The sequence below is a fragment of the Panthera onca genome, chromosome A1, assembly GCF_046562875.1.
Source record: "Panthera onca isolate mPanOnc1 chromosome A1, mPanOnc1 haplotype 2, whole genome shotgun sequence".
NCBI lineage: Eukaryota > Metazoa > Chordata > Mammalia > Carnivora > Felidae > Panthera > Panthera onca.
In genome coordinates, this window is record NC_138339.1 from 103,273,063 (window position 1) to 103,288,198 (window position 15,136).

Sequence of the window (15,136 nt, forward strand, 5' to 3'; positions counted from 1 at the left end):
GTGTTGGGCTCTGCTCTGATAGTGAGGAACCTGCTTGGGATTCTCTCTCCCTCTCCTGCTCGTGCTTAGGCTCTATCTCAAAATAACTAAACTTTTAAAAAAATTCTATTAAAAAAATAGGATTTTACACTGATGGGGAACATAGTCCTACTTCTTCGGATTCAGATTAAGAAGGTGCAGGAGAGGCTGGGTATATGACAGAAAATACATGAGAACTGTAACTAAGGGTGGAAGAATTTTCTTTATAGCTCACTGTATTTCAAAATCTCTAGTTACCAATCAGATAAAATAAATTTAAAAAATACATACACACACACACACACACACACACACACACACACACACACACATATATACACACACACACTTTAATTCAGAAAAAGTACCAACTACATCTGGAATTTGAGGACATAACAGAAAAAAATAAACACCTTCAAATTTAATTAAAAGAACCTTCAAATATTTAATTTACAACGTTGGTACAAACTGAAGTGACTGACTGACTACAAAGGACCAGGTTAACACCCAAAACAATGTGCAAACATGGCCTGCTTATTTTACAAAGTACAAGATATCCAGAAGGGGAAGGGAAAAAAAACAACTCGAAAATTCCCTAGGAAGGCAGAGAAACCATTGTACTGGAGATTCAGAGACAGGAAATTAGCGAGTTGCACATTTTCCCCACACATAACACTTAAGAGCTGAAACCTGCTTACAACTCTTAAGGCTCAACTTTTGAGGCATCTTTGCTCAAAGGTTCCGATACTACAGATTTTAAAATCCAGGAAAGGCACTAAGATCTAATAAAATAATGAACATCTAATAAAATAATGAATAATGAATATGTTAGGGTAGGGAATAAACCTACCCTAACATATAGGGAAGGAGTAAACTAATATTCAGTAGCTAATTAATTGTTCCTCTGGTAAGTTTTTCTTCCCTTCTCCCCCACCAAAAAGAAACAAAACAAAACAAAAAACATTAGTAGCTATATGGGGAGTATCTGGTCTTAGTTCTCTACAACGAGAATTCAAATTTTAATCCTTAGTACAAATAATCAATGCTAGAGTTTTTTACCATTATTTTAAGCAGAGATTATTTTTATATTAAAAATACGTAGACCCTTGGGGCACCTGGGTGGCTCAGTCGGGCGAGCGTCCGAATTCGGCTCAGGTCATGATCTCACAGTTTATAAATTCGAGCCCACACCAGGCTCTGTGCTGACAGCTCGGAGCCTGGAGTCCGCTTCGGATTCTGTCTCTCCCTCTCTCTCTGCCCCTCTCCCACTCATGCTCTGTCTCTCTCAAAAATAAATAAACATTAAAAAAAATTTTTTAAAATAAAAAATAAATACATATACCCCAAATAATGCTTTTTTAAAAGTAAAGTGCTGGGGCACCTGGCTGGCACAGTCAGTGGACCATTCGACTTTTGATCTCCAGATGGTGGTTCGAGCCCCACAATGGGTGTAGAGATTACTTAAAAATAAAATCTTGGGGTACCTGGGTGGCTCAGTCAGTTAAGCACCCAACTCTTGATTTGGGCTCAGGTCATGATCTCATGGATGGTGAGTTCAAGCCCCGAATCGGGCTCCAGGTGGCCTCCACATGGAGCCTGCTTGGGATTCTCTCTCTCTCTCTCTCTCTCTCTCTCTCTCCCTCTCTTTCTGCCCCTCTCCCACTTGCCCACAGGTGCTCTCTCTCTCAAAATAAACAAACTTCTTAAAACATTAAAAAAAATAAAAAATAAAATCTTTATAAAAATAAAAAATAAAAAATTAGATTAAAATTTTTTAATAAAAATCTAAAAAATAAAGTGCTTTCTGCTTCACCATCATTATCACCTCCATAAACTGTTAAGGCTATCTTTTGCCCAATTATCAAAAGCACCCAGAACTGATTAAAACCTCCTGACAGTAAGATCAGATGAGAAGCCAAAGTTCACTGGAACTCTACTATTACCAGCACTGGCCTCTCTTAAGTCAGTTTTTTTTTTTTTTTTTTTTGTTAGGCTCTCGAAACCTTAAATAAACAAATCCAACAGCCAGTGAAAACTGACACGCCCAGAAACTCCCAGAAACTCCCAGCGAAACATTTACTTCACAGTTCACAATAGACAGTCCTATTCCATCTACAGGTGGCCTTGCCTGGAGCTAAAGGTCGAAAGAAAACAGTCCTTAACACCTGCACACTTTTTGGGGGTGGGAGGGAAGGAGGAGGAAAAAGAGAACAAGCAGGCTTCAAGGAGAGTTCAGGAACACAGGAACCCTACCACACCCGCTGATTTTCAAAAGAGTTTCGTTGTGGCTCCTTAACTAACCAGAAGAAAATCTCATCTACGTTTCTTCAAATCAGACAACACAGAACGCCAGAGCTAAAGAGGCCTTCGAGATGAGCCATGTCTTTATCCCTCCCCTGACCAGCAGAACCCAACCTGAGCCCTCTTTACTCCACTCCCCCTATCCAGAACACACCTACCCTGGAACCCGTGTCCAGGATTCACACCTCACCTTCACGGCAAAACTTCAATCTGCTCCAGGAAACCTATGATGGGGGTTTCTGAGGATGCTCCCAACTGCATCCTAACAGGACTTCTGAGAAATAAAGTCTCACTGCAGACATCTCTAACGACAGGTCAGGTATCAGGAACACCTATTTCCGAGATATTAACACATACTCGTACGAATAACAGTACAGTATACACAAAAAGGGAATCGTTCCAGTCTCTCTCTGCTTCACGGAAGTATCTCTTAGGTAAGTATCCATGCAGAATCAGTCACTGTAATTTGCTAGGCTGTTATCCATGGAAGAAGTTTAAACATATGCCACTTGCTACGACTCCAAAACACCACTGCCAATCCTGAGCCAAAAGACAGCAAGCATCCCGCCCAAGTGTTTCCCTTCAAAATGACAAGAAGGAAAATAGAAGGGGAGGGGAGAGGTGTTTTGTTTTCCAAAAGCCAAGTCCTTTCTGCACAATTCTTTAGAAGCCATTTGGTTTCAGGGCCTAGGTACACTTCTTTAAAATGGAAATCTGATTTTCACCTTGTAGTGAAACAATTTCCAGTTATCATACCACCTTCTCAGAGGTCTGAGCAAAACATGAGAGCACAACTTTTGCAACATATACAGACAATAATTCTAAGAACAGAGTTTCACAAAGCACCCAAAGTCAAATTTAGAGACAGAAACCTGGGGGGTTAATAAAATACCAGACATATGCTTTTTTTTTTTTTTTTTTTTTTTTTTTTTTTTAAACAACACTTACCCATTCTTCGACATTGGGGGGTTGCTCATCATAAATATGTTCCTTGTCCCACAAAATATTCGACTTGTCATACCGGTCCATCTTACTTCGAGTTTTCACAGCAAAGAAAATTATTAAAGCAAAAGCCACAATAACCATGAATCCCAGGACAATGGCAATTGCCTAAAAAGAGATTAAAGATATTGACACAGTTAGATTTCAATTGTTTACTTTATCCTAATGCACTATCCAAAAATACCTAAGGCCCTGCACTTATATATCTGTGGTGTGATATAAAACTGATACAAATAGTTACATTTTAGAAATATAAAATGTAGCCCATGTCAGTTGGGCGGAGGCTAGCAATACATATGCGACTTGATTCAATACTCAGAACAGGCTTAAAGTTAGGTACTCTCATCACTCCATTTTAAATTATAGAAATCTAGTTCCAAAGCTTGAGCACTAAGTGGCCTTTTTACCAACAGATGAAAATGGCCAGTAAATTAACTCAATCACTGGTATACTTCTAAAGGGCTTTATATATATATATTTTTAATGTTTACTTATTTTGAGAGAGAGACAGACAGAGTGTGAGCAGGAGAGGGGCAGAGAGAGAGGGAGACACACAGAATCCGAAGCAGACTCCAGGCTCTGAGCTGTCGGCACAGAGCCCGACACGGGCCTCGACTCAGGAGCTGTGAGATCATGACCTGAGATGAAGTTGGCGGCTTAACTGACAGAGTCACCCAGGCGCCCCTCTCAGAAGTAGCTTTAAATACCCAATCATGTTTATAATCTTGTTCATAACACATACTTGGCAAATCTTTTTATACTGAATGTAACTTCCAGTCTATAGAGGATCTACCTTACCATAAATTATGCAGACATGATCTAACCAAGCTATAAATTAGAGAAAATGATTCATTTAGTCTGGCAGGTGGTTTCTGTTGGGAGTCTTCTGTGCACTTACAAGAAAGGGCCCTGTGACAAGGAATCCCTCCCCATGACAGTTCTCCCAGTGTCTGATAAGCATGTTGAGTGGTCTACTGGCCTGCAGACGCTTGAAATTAGGCAGGTACCTGGACCCTGGCCTGGATTCTGCTAATGGGTAACAAGTGGGTCTCTTTGCAGCCATCTAACAGTGATATCCTTTTTCAGTGAATACAAGTTTGGGGCATTCAGAGGACTAAGAGAGACGGGGGGTGTGGTAAGATAGGAATATCAGCCCTCAGCTCTATTTACCAGACATACATTTGCAAGTCAACAAACATTCTGAAAACCTACATTTGGGGTGAAAACATTTCAGTCTTCAAAATAATGATAGTTACTGGAGATGATCTAACCCCAAAAGAGTGACTCATTCAGGTAAAAGAATGAGAATTACTGAGTCAGTGTAAGGAGGGGGAAAACAAAACAAAACAAAAAGATAAGGGAAAAAAAGGTAAGAAATCCATCAGGAAAAAAAGATTAGCAACTTCACACCCATCAGCATGGACAGAATCAAGCAGACAAAACACAATGTTGGTGATGATGTGCAGAAATTGCAATCATCATACGTTTCTAGTAAATGTAAAACAGTGCAACCTGTTGGGAAAACAGTTCCTCAAGAGATTAAACACAGAGGCACTGTCCATGAGTGGCTCAGTCAGTTAAGTGTCTGACTCTTAATTTCAATTCAGATCATGTTCGTTGAGATATAGCCCCGTGTTGGGCTTTGAGATGACAGTGTGGAGCCTGCACAGGATTCTCTCTCTCTTTCTAAATAAATAAACATTAAAAAAAAAAGGAAAAAAAAGACCCAGAGACAACATAAGACCTAGCAATTCTATCCCTAGGTACATACTCAAGAGAAACTAAAACATGAGTTCACATAAGAACTTGTACACTAATGTTCAGAGCATTATTCCAAACAATCAATGTGAAAACATTCCAAATGTCCATCAACTGATGCATGGATAAACAATGATACAGGCATACAATCAACTATTACTCGGCAACAAAAAGGAATTGACACAACATGCTACATAACATGGATGAACCTTGAGAATTTTGCATTAATGTGAACTGGAAGGAGCCAATCACGGGGACACCCGGCTGGCTCGTTCAGGGGAGTATATGACTCTTGATCCCAGGGTCTTGAGTTCAAGCCCCACATTGGGTGTAGAGATTAAATAAAACTTTAAAAAAAGAAAGAAGGTTGGGTGCCTGGGTGGTTCATTTGGTTAAGCCTCCCACTTTGGCTCAGGTAATGATCATGGGGTCTGTGAGTTCAAGCCCCACATCAGGGTCTCTGCTATCAGGGGAGAGCTCGCCTCAGATACTTCTGTTCTCCCTCTTTCTGCCCCTCCCCTGCTAAAATATTTTTCTCTCTCTCTCTCTAACATAAACTTTAAATAAATAAGGTCTTAAAAAAAGCCAATCACAAAAGACCTCATATTGTGTGACTCTATATATGAACTATCCAGAATAGGCAAAACTATAGAATAGGATTAGCGGTTGCCTTGGTCTGGGAAGGGTTAGAGAAGTGAGAAATTACTGCTAATTGTGTTATGGGGTTTCTTTCAGGGAGAGCGAAAATGTTCTAAAACTGATCATGGGGATGGACACACAACTCTGAATATACTAAAAATTACCAAACCAAACTTTAAATGGATGAACTATATGGTATTAAAAATATCGTAATAATGACACCAGACCCTTTCCAGATTCTGACTTCAAAGGAAGTGAAGCCTTGTCATAAATACCTTTTAAAAGGTCCCAGAGTGATTCTACTAAGCCTCCCAAAAGCCTCTACCCAAAGCAGGGCAGGGAGGAAACCACCCATACCTCTTGGGGATCTACCACACAGTAGTGATACAAATACTGATCCACGTAGAGTCCACTAGCTGCAGGCGTGTAAAACTGGTTGCAGATGGCATATATCTGTGAACTGTATAGCGACCCAGAAGCCTGGGCAGTTGGATTGACTCCCATTATGTAGACAATTGTGGCAATAAACATCATGATGCCCAGGATAGCACTCAGTATTATCACGGTCAAGTAGTATCTTCTCGTTCTCGAGATTTCAGATCTGATAACGCTGGTAACAAATATCACCAATGCAGCAATGAAACAGAAGGCCACCATGGCCAGGAGGAAGCCCTTTGCGGCTCTTGGATCTGTGTAGCCTCCGTAGCCATAGCCATAGCCATAACCATAGCCGTAGCCGGTTCCGTAGGTACCAAAGCCACTTCCGTAAGGGTAGCCTATACCACCTCCTATTAAGCCAGTTCCATAGCCTCTATCCCAGGCAAGCGTGGAGGCGACACAGGCAAATATGGCAATGCACATCACGATAACAAGCATAGACAGAATCCGAATCACTCCTGGAGGAGAGGTCCATTTGTAGAAGTGAAGAATTTCATCTTCCGGGTAAAAAGAATAGGCCGGTTGAGACAGCATTGGTCGAACGTGCATGTCTCCACCATACATATCATTGCTTGGTGCATAATGATTGGGTTTGCTGAAATACACATGAAAACAGTTTCAAGTTAGTATCGTTTGGAGGTAAGCAGAAAGAACATATCGTGTACTCGGAATAATTTAAACTATCCATTGGCAAATAAAACTACTATTAGTACCACCCCACTACAAGCAACAACACTTTATGCCTCCCCCCACCCCCTGCCGCAAATTCAAATGCCAACACCTTAAACTCCAATGTGATGCTATTAGGAGGTGGCCTAATTAGGTAATGAGATGGAGCCCTCATGAATGGAAACAGTGCCTTTACAAAAAGAGACTCCTTCTACCTTGTGAGGGGATTACAACCACAAGCTGGCAGTCTGCAACCCAGAAGACGGACTTCACTAGAACCTGACCACAACGGCACCTGATCTTGGACTTTCAGCCTCCAGAACTGTGAGAGATAAATTATGTTGTTTATAAGTCACGAAGTCGGTTAAGCGGCCAACTTCAGCTCAGGTCATGATCTCGCGGTGAGTGTGAGCCCCGCATCAGGCTCTGTGCTGACAGCTCAGAGCCTGGAGCCTGCTTCACATTCTGTGTCTCCCTCTCTCTCTGCCCCTCCCCAATTCATGCTCTGTCTCTCTCTCTCTCTCTCTCTCTCTCTCTCTCAAAAATAAACATTAAAAAAATTTTTTTAATAGAAAAAATAAGTCACCCAGTCTGTACTACTTTGTTACAGCAGTCTGAAGCTACTGAGACACCCAGTGAATAGTAAAAGTTTCTGGGCATCAGAATCCCCTGGAGGGCTTGTTAAAACAAAGACTGTTGGTCCCCAACCCCAAGGTGCTGATTCTGCAAGAAAGACAAGCTGCTGCTCGTGCAGCCAGTCTGGGAAATGTGCACTGAGAATCACCACTCTATGGAGTGGATTTCTATGGAGTAGAGGTTCTCAAATTTTTGGCATATTAGAATCACCTGGGGAGTGGGTACAACCCCCCCCCCCCCCTAGACAGAGCATTCCACACCAGTTAACTGTAATTCCTGGGGAGGGAAGCCCAAGCAGTTTAGAATAAGGATGTCAACCCTACTGCTTGTGGGATTTGAGACCAGTGCACTCAAATAGGACACCGAAGGTGGCCTACCCAGGGTCATGTCCAATTCCTGGCAGCTTCACTCTCCTACCTGAGAAAGCACATTCATTCATTTATTTACATGATAGCTATTTACTGGAGCCACCAGGCTGATGTGCGCTGGGCACTAACCTAGATACTGAGGATACAACAACGAACAGCAGTGCCTGTTTAGGATTCTCTCTCTCTCTCTCTCTCTCTCTCTCTCTCTCTCTCCCTCTGCCCATCTCCCCTGCTCTTGCCCTCTCTCTCAAAACAAAAAACAAAAAAACAAAACAACTACTTTGCAAACTTCAGTAATACAATCATAAACATCACGGAAGACAGGCACATTGATCTGTGGACACGCTGAATGTAAGAAATGTGGGTCCTGCAGGAACAAAATTCAATTGCTCAACTGACCTCACCCCCTTTTGTTTTTGCCATTATTTCCTTGGTCCACTTCTCTCATTGCAAAGCAAGATATCTCACTACTGGGTGCTGCTAACCACTTGAATGCAAGGAAATGCAAACTAGAAAGAACACTGATAAGATGGTCTTTGAAACGTCACATATGAAAACTCCATAACTCATTCTACTTGGATATTTGGGATGTCTCCATCTGGGGCTGTTGTGAACAATGTAGCTCTGAACACGATTGAGCATGTGTCCTCATACACAAAAGCACTTATTCTTTTCTTTTGTAAAATAATTTTTAACATTTTTATTTATCTTTGAGAGACAAAGCATAAGCGGGGGAGGAAAAGAGAGAGAGGGAGACACAGAATTCAAAGCAGGCTCTAGGCTCTAAGTTGTGAGCACAGACTCTGACTCAGGGCCTGAATCCATGAATCGTGAGATCATGACCTGAGCCGAAGTCCGATGCTTAACAGACTAAGCCACCCAGGCACCCCTGAAAAGCACTTATTTTTCTAAGGTATATATCCAGGAGAATTTTTGAGTCAAATGTTTCTTTTTTTTAACTTCAGCTCTATAAGACAATGTCAAAGTGTTTTCCAAAATGATTATATCATTAAAAAATTGTTTAAATATTTATTATTTGAGACAGAGAGAGAGCAAGCAGTGGAGGGGCAGAGAGAGAAGTAGACACAGAATCTGAAGGAGGTTCCAGGCTCTGACCTGTCACAGGGCTTGAACCACAAACTGTGAGAACATGACCTGAACCAAAGTCAGACACTTAATGAGAAACCCAGGCACCCCCCCAAAATGATTATATCATTAAAAAAAAAAAGATGATTACACCACTTAAAATTCCATTAACGTTGTAACATTCACAAAAGCATTGTTGAGAATAACCCAAAACTGGAAACAGTGTAAATTTCTACCTAGAGTGGAATAGGTAACTGTAACATATCCACAGGATGGAATGCTACAGGGCTGTGTCTAACATGGCAGCCACTAGCCACACGATCCACTGAACACTGGAAATGTGGCCAGTCCAAACTGATCATAGTGTAAAAAAAGAAACGTAGCACCATCAAGAGAAAACCCAATATTAACTACGTACTTTGGGTGACAATGATTTGTCAATGAAGGTTCATCAATTATAACATGTGCGCCACCCTGAAGGGAGATACTGAGACAGGCTATGTACGTATAAGGGCAGGCGCCATATGGGAAATCTCTGTACCTTCCTCTCCATTTTGCTGTGAATGTAAAGCTGCTCTAAAAAATAACATCTAGTAATAACAAGGAATATAAACTGCCTCATGAGTCAGTGTTTACATCACCTGTTGAAATAACATTTTAAATATACTGGGTTAAGCGAAATATTATTAATACGGTTAGAAAAAAAACAAAAAATTACATATATCATTCACATTTTATTTCTGTAGCATTGCTCTGAAGCAAAAAAAAAAAGGTTAAAAACAAGTAAAGCTAAAATGTACTGTTTAGATGTTAAAAAAAAAAAAAAAGAGAGAATATATATCAAGTGATAATCATGTCAGACCGGTGGTTTCCAGGGGAAGGAGAGGAGACAAGGATGCACTTGGAGGTGACCTACGTGATGATTTTGCTTTATCTTTATCTTACTCATCATCATCACATGTTCTGTGCCCTTTTCTGTGTGTGTGTTATATCTCACCCATGTTTATAGGGGCAATGTAATAGGAACACAACTCCTACTACACTTATCAAAGACTTGAAGCTACAAACTACTTACAGGAAGAAATCCCTATCAAAGTCTGATAACAAATTTAAATTTTTTCATAGTTAAACCCCCAAATGAATAGGGATGCAAGAACCCTCAACTTTGCTTCTTGATTTTATTAATGGCAAGAATCACTCTAATGAGGTGGATGGGGTGCCTGGGGAGCTCAGTCAGTTAAGTATCCAACTCTTGATCTTGGCTCAGGTCATGATCTCACAGTTTGTGAGTTCGAGCTCCACGTCAGGTTCTGCGTTGATGGTGCGGAGCCTGCTTGGGATTCTGTCTCTCCTCTCTGCCCCTCCCCAGCTTGTGCACGCTCGCTCGCGCTCTCTCTCTCTCTCTCTCAAAAAATAAACTTAAAAAAAACATTTTAAAAGAAAAAAAACTAACTATGTGGAAAACATTATGCCAAGTGAAAGAATCAGCCACTGAGAATCACATATTGTGTGATTACATTTGTATGAGATGTCCGACATGGAACAATCTAGAAAGAGAAAGTGGACTGCTGATGGACTAGTACTAGAGGGAAATGAGGAATGGCTGCTGATCGGGGTGATGAAAATGTTTTAAAATTGATGTGGTGACAGTTGCACAACTCTGTGAATATATTAAAAGTACTAAACTGTCCATTCTAAATGAGTGGATTATTTGGTGTGTGAACTGTATGTCAATAAAAGTTATTACTACAAAATTGACAAGGAGTCAAGTTTAGGGTTAGTCACCTAAACAGGGCATTAATAAAGAAGCTTTATACCATTTGTGAAAAAACAAAAAGGAATAAATATACCCACAAATATAAGCTTAAACTATCTAGAAGCAACCATTAGAAAGAGATAAGGGTGTCTGGGTGGCTCAGTCAGTTAAGTGTCTGACTCTTCATTTCAGCTCAGGTCATGATCCCAGGGTTGTGGGATCAAGCCTCAAGCTGGACTCTGCACTCAGTGTGGAATCTGCTTGGGATTCTCTCTCTCCCTCTCACTCATTCTCTTTTTCTCCCTTGCCCACTCACGTGTGTACCTGCTCTCTCTTGCAAAGAAAGAAAGGAAATAAGGAAAAAAAGGAAGGGAAGGAAGGAAGGAAGGAAGGAAGGAAGGAAGGATGGATGGAAGGAAGGAAGGAAGGAAAGGAAGGAAGGGAAGAAAGAAGGAACAGGTGACAATAGTTGCCTCTGCAGAGAAAAACTGTCATCCTGGAAGTTAAGCGGCGGAGGGAAACTTTCACTTGATAACCTTTGTTTCAATTTAAATTTATAAACACATAGGGGCGCCTGGGTGGCGCAGTCGGTTAAGCGTCCGACTTCAGCCAGGTCACGATCTCACGGTCCGTGAGTTCGAGCCCCGCGTCAGGCTCTGGGCTGATGGCTCGGAGCCTGGAGCCTGTTTCCGATTCTGTGTCTCCCTCTCTCTCTGCCCCTCCCCCATTCATGCTCTGTCTCTCTCTGTCCCAAAAATAAATAAAAAACGTTGAAAAAAATAAAAAAAAAAAAAAAAAATAAATAAATTTATAAACACATATATATTTTTTAATGTTTATTTATTTTTGAGACAGACAGAGAGAGAGACAGCGTTGAGTAGCAAGACACAGAATCTGAAGCAGGCTCCAGGCTCTGAGCTGTCAGCACAGAACCTGACTCAGGACTCGAACCCACAAACTGTGGGATCATGACCTGAGCTGAAGCTGGATGCTTAACCAACTGAGCCACCCAGGGGCCCCTAAACAGACATTTTTAACAGCAAACACTTAACAGATGAAAATTTCAACTATACATATTTTTTACATGTGACAGTTTAAAAAAAAACAAAACTAAAGAATTACTTACAATTCATCAGGTCTATAAGGAGGTGGACTTTCAAAAGGCCTCGATGACATGGCTGATACCAAGGATCACCTGCTCTTCAGGATGAGCGCTGCCCCGTAGCTTCCAAGATAAGGCAATCTAAGCAACGTAAGTAGGGTAAGGGTGTTACTACTGAGCTCAGAGTTTCCTTGCATTGCTAAAAAAACTAATGAGACCAATCTCAAGTAACTTGTCATACCATGATTATTTCTCTTGTCCTTCTCACTGCCATCTTTATACAATGGATCATTAATTCCTTGAGTACAGAAAATCACTAAGCATAGGCATCATTCAGCCTGGTCATCCTCACAGCACCAAGCACCAAGCACTGCATATCACTGGCTTACAAATATTAACTTTCATTGCTAAGTTGTAGTAATAAAAATTTCACAAAGCTTTTACAGCACAGGTAAAAATTGGTAATTTTCTACTGGCACAAAAACAGACACTCAGATCAATGGAACAGAATAGAGAACTGAGAAATGGACCCACAAATGTATGGCCAACTAATCTTTGACAAAGCAGGAAAGAATATCCAATGGAATAAAGACAGTCTCTTCAGCAAGTGGTGCTGGGAAATGCAGAAGAATGAACCTGGACCACTTTCTTACACCATACACAAAAATAAATTCAAAATGGATGAAAGACCTAAATGGAAGACAGGAAGCCAACAAAATCCTTGAGGAGAAAGCAGGCAACAACCTCTTGACCTCGGCCGCAGCAACTTCTTACTCAACACGTCTCCAGAGGCAAGGGAAACAAAAGCAAAAATGAACTATTGGGACCTCATCGAAATGAAAAGCTTCTGCACAGCGAAGGAAACAATCAGCAAAACTAAAAGGCAATGGACGGAATGGGAGAAGATGTTTGCAAATGACCTATCAGATAAAGGGTTAGTATCCAAAATCTATAAAGAACTTACCAAACTCAACACCCAAAAAACAAATAATCCAGTGAAGAAATGGGCAAAAGACATGAATAGACACTTCTCCAAAGAAGACATCCAGATGGCCAACCGACACATGAAACAATGCTCAACATCACTCATCATCAGGGAAATACAAATCAAAACCACAATGAGATACCACCTCACACCTGTCAGAATGGCTAACATGAACAACTCAGGCAACAACAGATGTTGGCGAGGATGTGGAGAAAGAGGATCTCTTTTGCATTGTTGGTGGGAATGCAAGATGGTGCAGCCACTCTGGAAAACAGAATGGAGGCTCCTCAAAAAAATCAAAAACAGAACTACCCTATGACCCAGCAATTGCACTACTAGGTATTTATCCATGGGATACAGGTATGCTGTTTCAAAGGGGCACATGCACCCCAATGTTTATAGCAGCACTGTCAACAACAGCCACAGTATGGAAAAAGCCCAACTGTCCATCAACGGATAAATGGATAAAGATGTGGTGTGTGTGTGTGTATATATATACACACACACACACACACACACACACACACACACACACAGAATGTAGTATTACTTGGCAATTAAAAAGAATGAAATCTTGCCATTTGCAACTACGTGGATGGAATTGGAGGGTATTATGCTAAGCGAAATTAGAGAAAGACAAGTATCATATGACTTCACTCATATGAGGACTTTAAGATACAAAACAGATGAACCTAAGGGATGAAAAGCAAAAATAATACAAAAACAGGGAGGGGGACAAAACATAAGAGACTCTTAAATATGGAGAACAGAGGGTTACTGGAGGGGTTGTGGGAGGGGGGATGGGCTAAATGGGTAAGGGCCATTCAGGAATCGACTCCTGAAATCATTGTTGCACTATATGCTAACTAACTTGGATGTAAATTATAAAACAAATTATAGAAAGAAAAAAAAATTGGTAATTTTCAAAACAGTCCCTTCCAAGAACAAGAAACATAAAAAAAAGAAAACTTCTTAAAACTTATTTTTTCATATTACTTTTGAAAGGCCATATCAGAAGAGAATGCATAGGAAAGTGGATACAGAGCCACGTCTAGCACATACTAGTCCCTCAATGTTGAAACGTAATCTGGTTTAAAAGTATGCCTTTATCATTACCAATTATTACACAATACATCTATGGATAGTAGGATTGTAGACACTTTTTCCTTTTCATTTTCCAAGTCTTCAAAATTGCGCATAATGTTTACAAAAAGGGGGGAAACATTAATTATGTGTTATATTAAAGAGTCTTCTGCCCTACGAGAAAAGCAGTATGATTTTGTTCTAAAATTCCTCAGAGCACAATCCCGACATACCTGAGAGGCAATTTCATTCAATCGACAAGTACTTATTAAGTGTCTACACTACACCATGGGAGTCTGTGGAAGTACTACAGAAGGTCACACACAAAGAAAAAAGCAACCACAACAGGCAGTTATCGAGTTATTAGGGTTGACTACATGATCGAGCCCAAGACGGGACCAAGCAGAGAAGAAAGACCAAGACCCGAAGAAGAAGGGCAGGAAGTGGGAGTGGGAGGGGTCACTTGAGCAAGATCTACAATCTGAGTATATTAAAGGGTCTTCTAGTATTGTTTTTCCTTTCCAAAAACGCAAGTCCAAATAAGGTATTATGTTAGTCAAGTAAATAAATTCAAACTCTCTAAATTTTGTTCTTTAATATCAATGGCAACTATCTTCCACATCCTTAAGGACAGTCAATTCCACATTTCTCAGAAGAAAATAATGCCCAAACGTACATCAGCTAAAAACCTTAAAGACGGAAATAGAGTGAATGTTAGGAACACCAACACAATTAGCATGATTTTCCAAACACAGTGAGGGAAGACTTCGCTATGTTTTTCCTTTAAAAAACTGTTTTTACTGAAGTATTCACATACAAAAAGGTACACAAATCCTAAGCATAGAGAGACCTATAACTAGTACCCAAATGTACATAAAAATGGGCAATTGAGGACACTAGCACGTTACAGTGTTATGGGAGAGTGAAAGTCCAGATTGGCTTCTTAATGGATGTTCAGAAAAATAATAAGAAAAACTGAATTTAAACACTATTTAATGTAGGACTCTAGCTGTGAAACTGAATGTCAAATACTGACAAACTGACCTTCGAGGATTCTTACCCCTTTCATAGCCAGGGCTTACTCCTTCAAGACTAGGCCAAAAATTCCAGGCTCCACGGTAGGGTAGATTTTTGTTTTGCTTTGGCTTTTTTAAGTATCCTCTATGCCCAATGTAGGGCATGAAGCCAGGACCCTGGAGATCAAGAGTCACATTTTCTACCGACTGAGCCAGCGAGGCGCCCCCTCCATGGTAGTTTTTGAAACTTCTAAATTAGTCCAGGCTCAGGCTGAAGTT

The 15,136-nt window shown here is 40.6% G+C and overlaps 1 protein-coding gene across 2 annotated transcripts in view; it reads right to left on the reverse strand.

The window, feature by feature from the left end:
* OCLN (occludin) overlaps nt 1-15,136 on the reverse strand; it is a 54,180-nt gene that overhangs the window by 32,542 nt on the left and 6,502 nt on the right. For both annotated transcript variants that reach the window (XM_060635617.3, XM_060635616.3), the window contains exons 2-4: nt 11,798-11,914; nt 6,076-6,751; nt 3,268-3,429 (exon numbers count right to left, since the gene is read on the reverse strand). In XM_060635617.3, coding sequence (XP_060491600.2) covers nt 3,268-3,429; nt 6,076-6,751; nt 11,798-11,847 — 888 coding nt within the window. In that variant the 5' untranslated portion in view covers nt 11,848-11,914. The remainder of the gene's footprint in view (nt 1-3,267; nt 3,430-6,075; nt 6,752-11,797; nt 11,915-15,136) is intronic.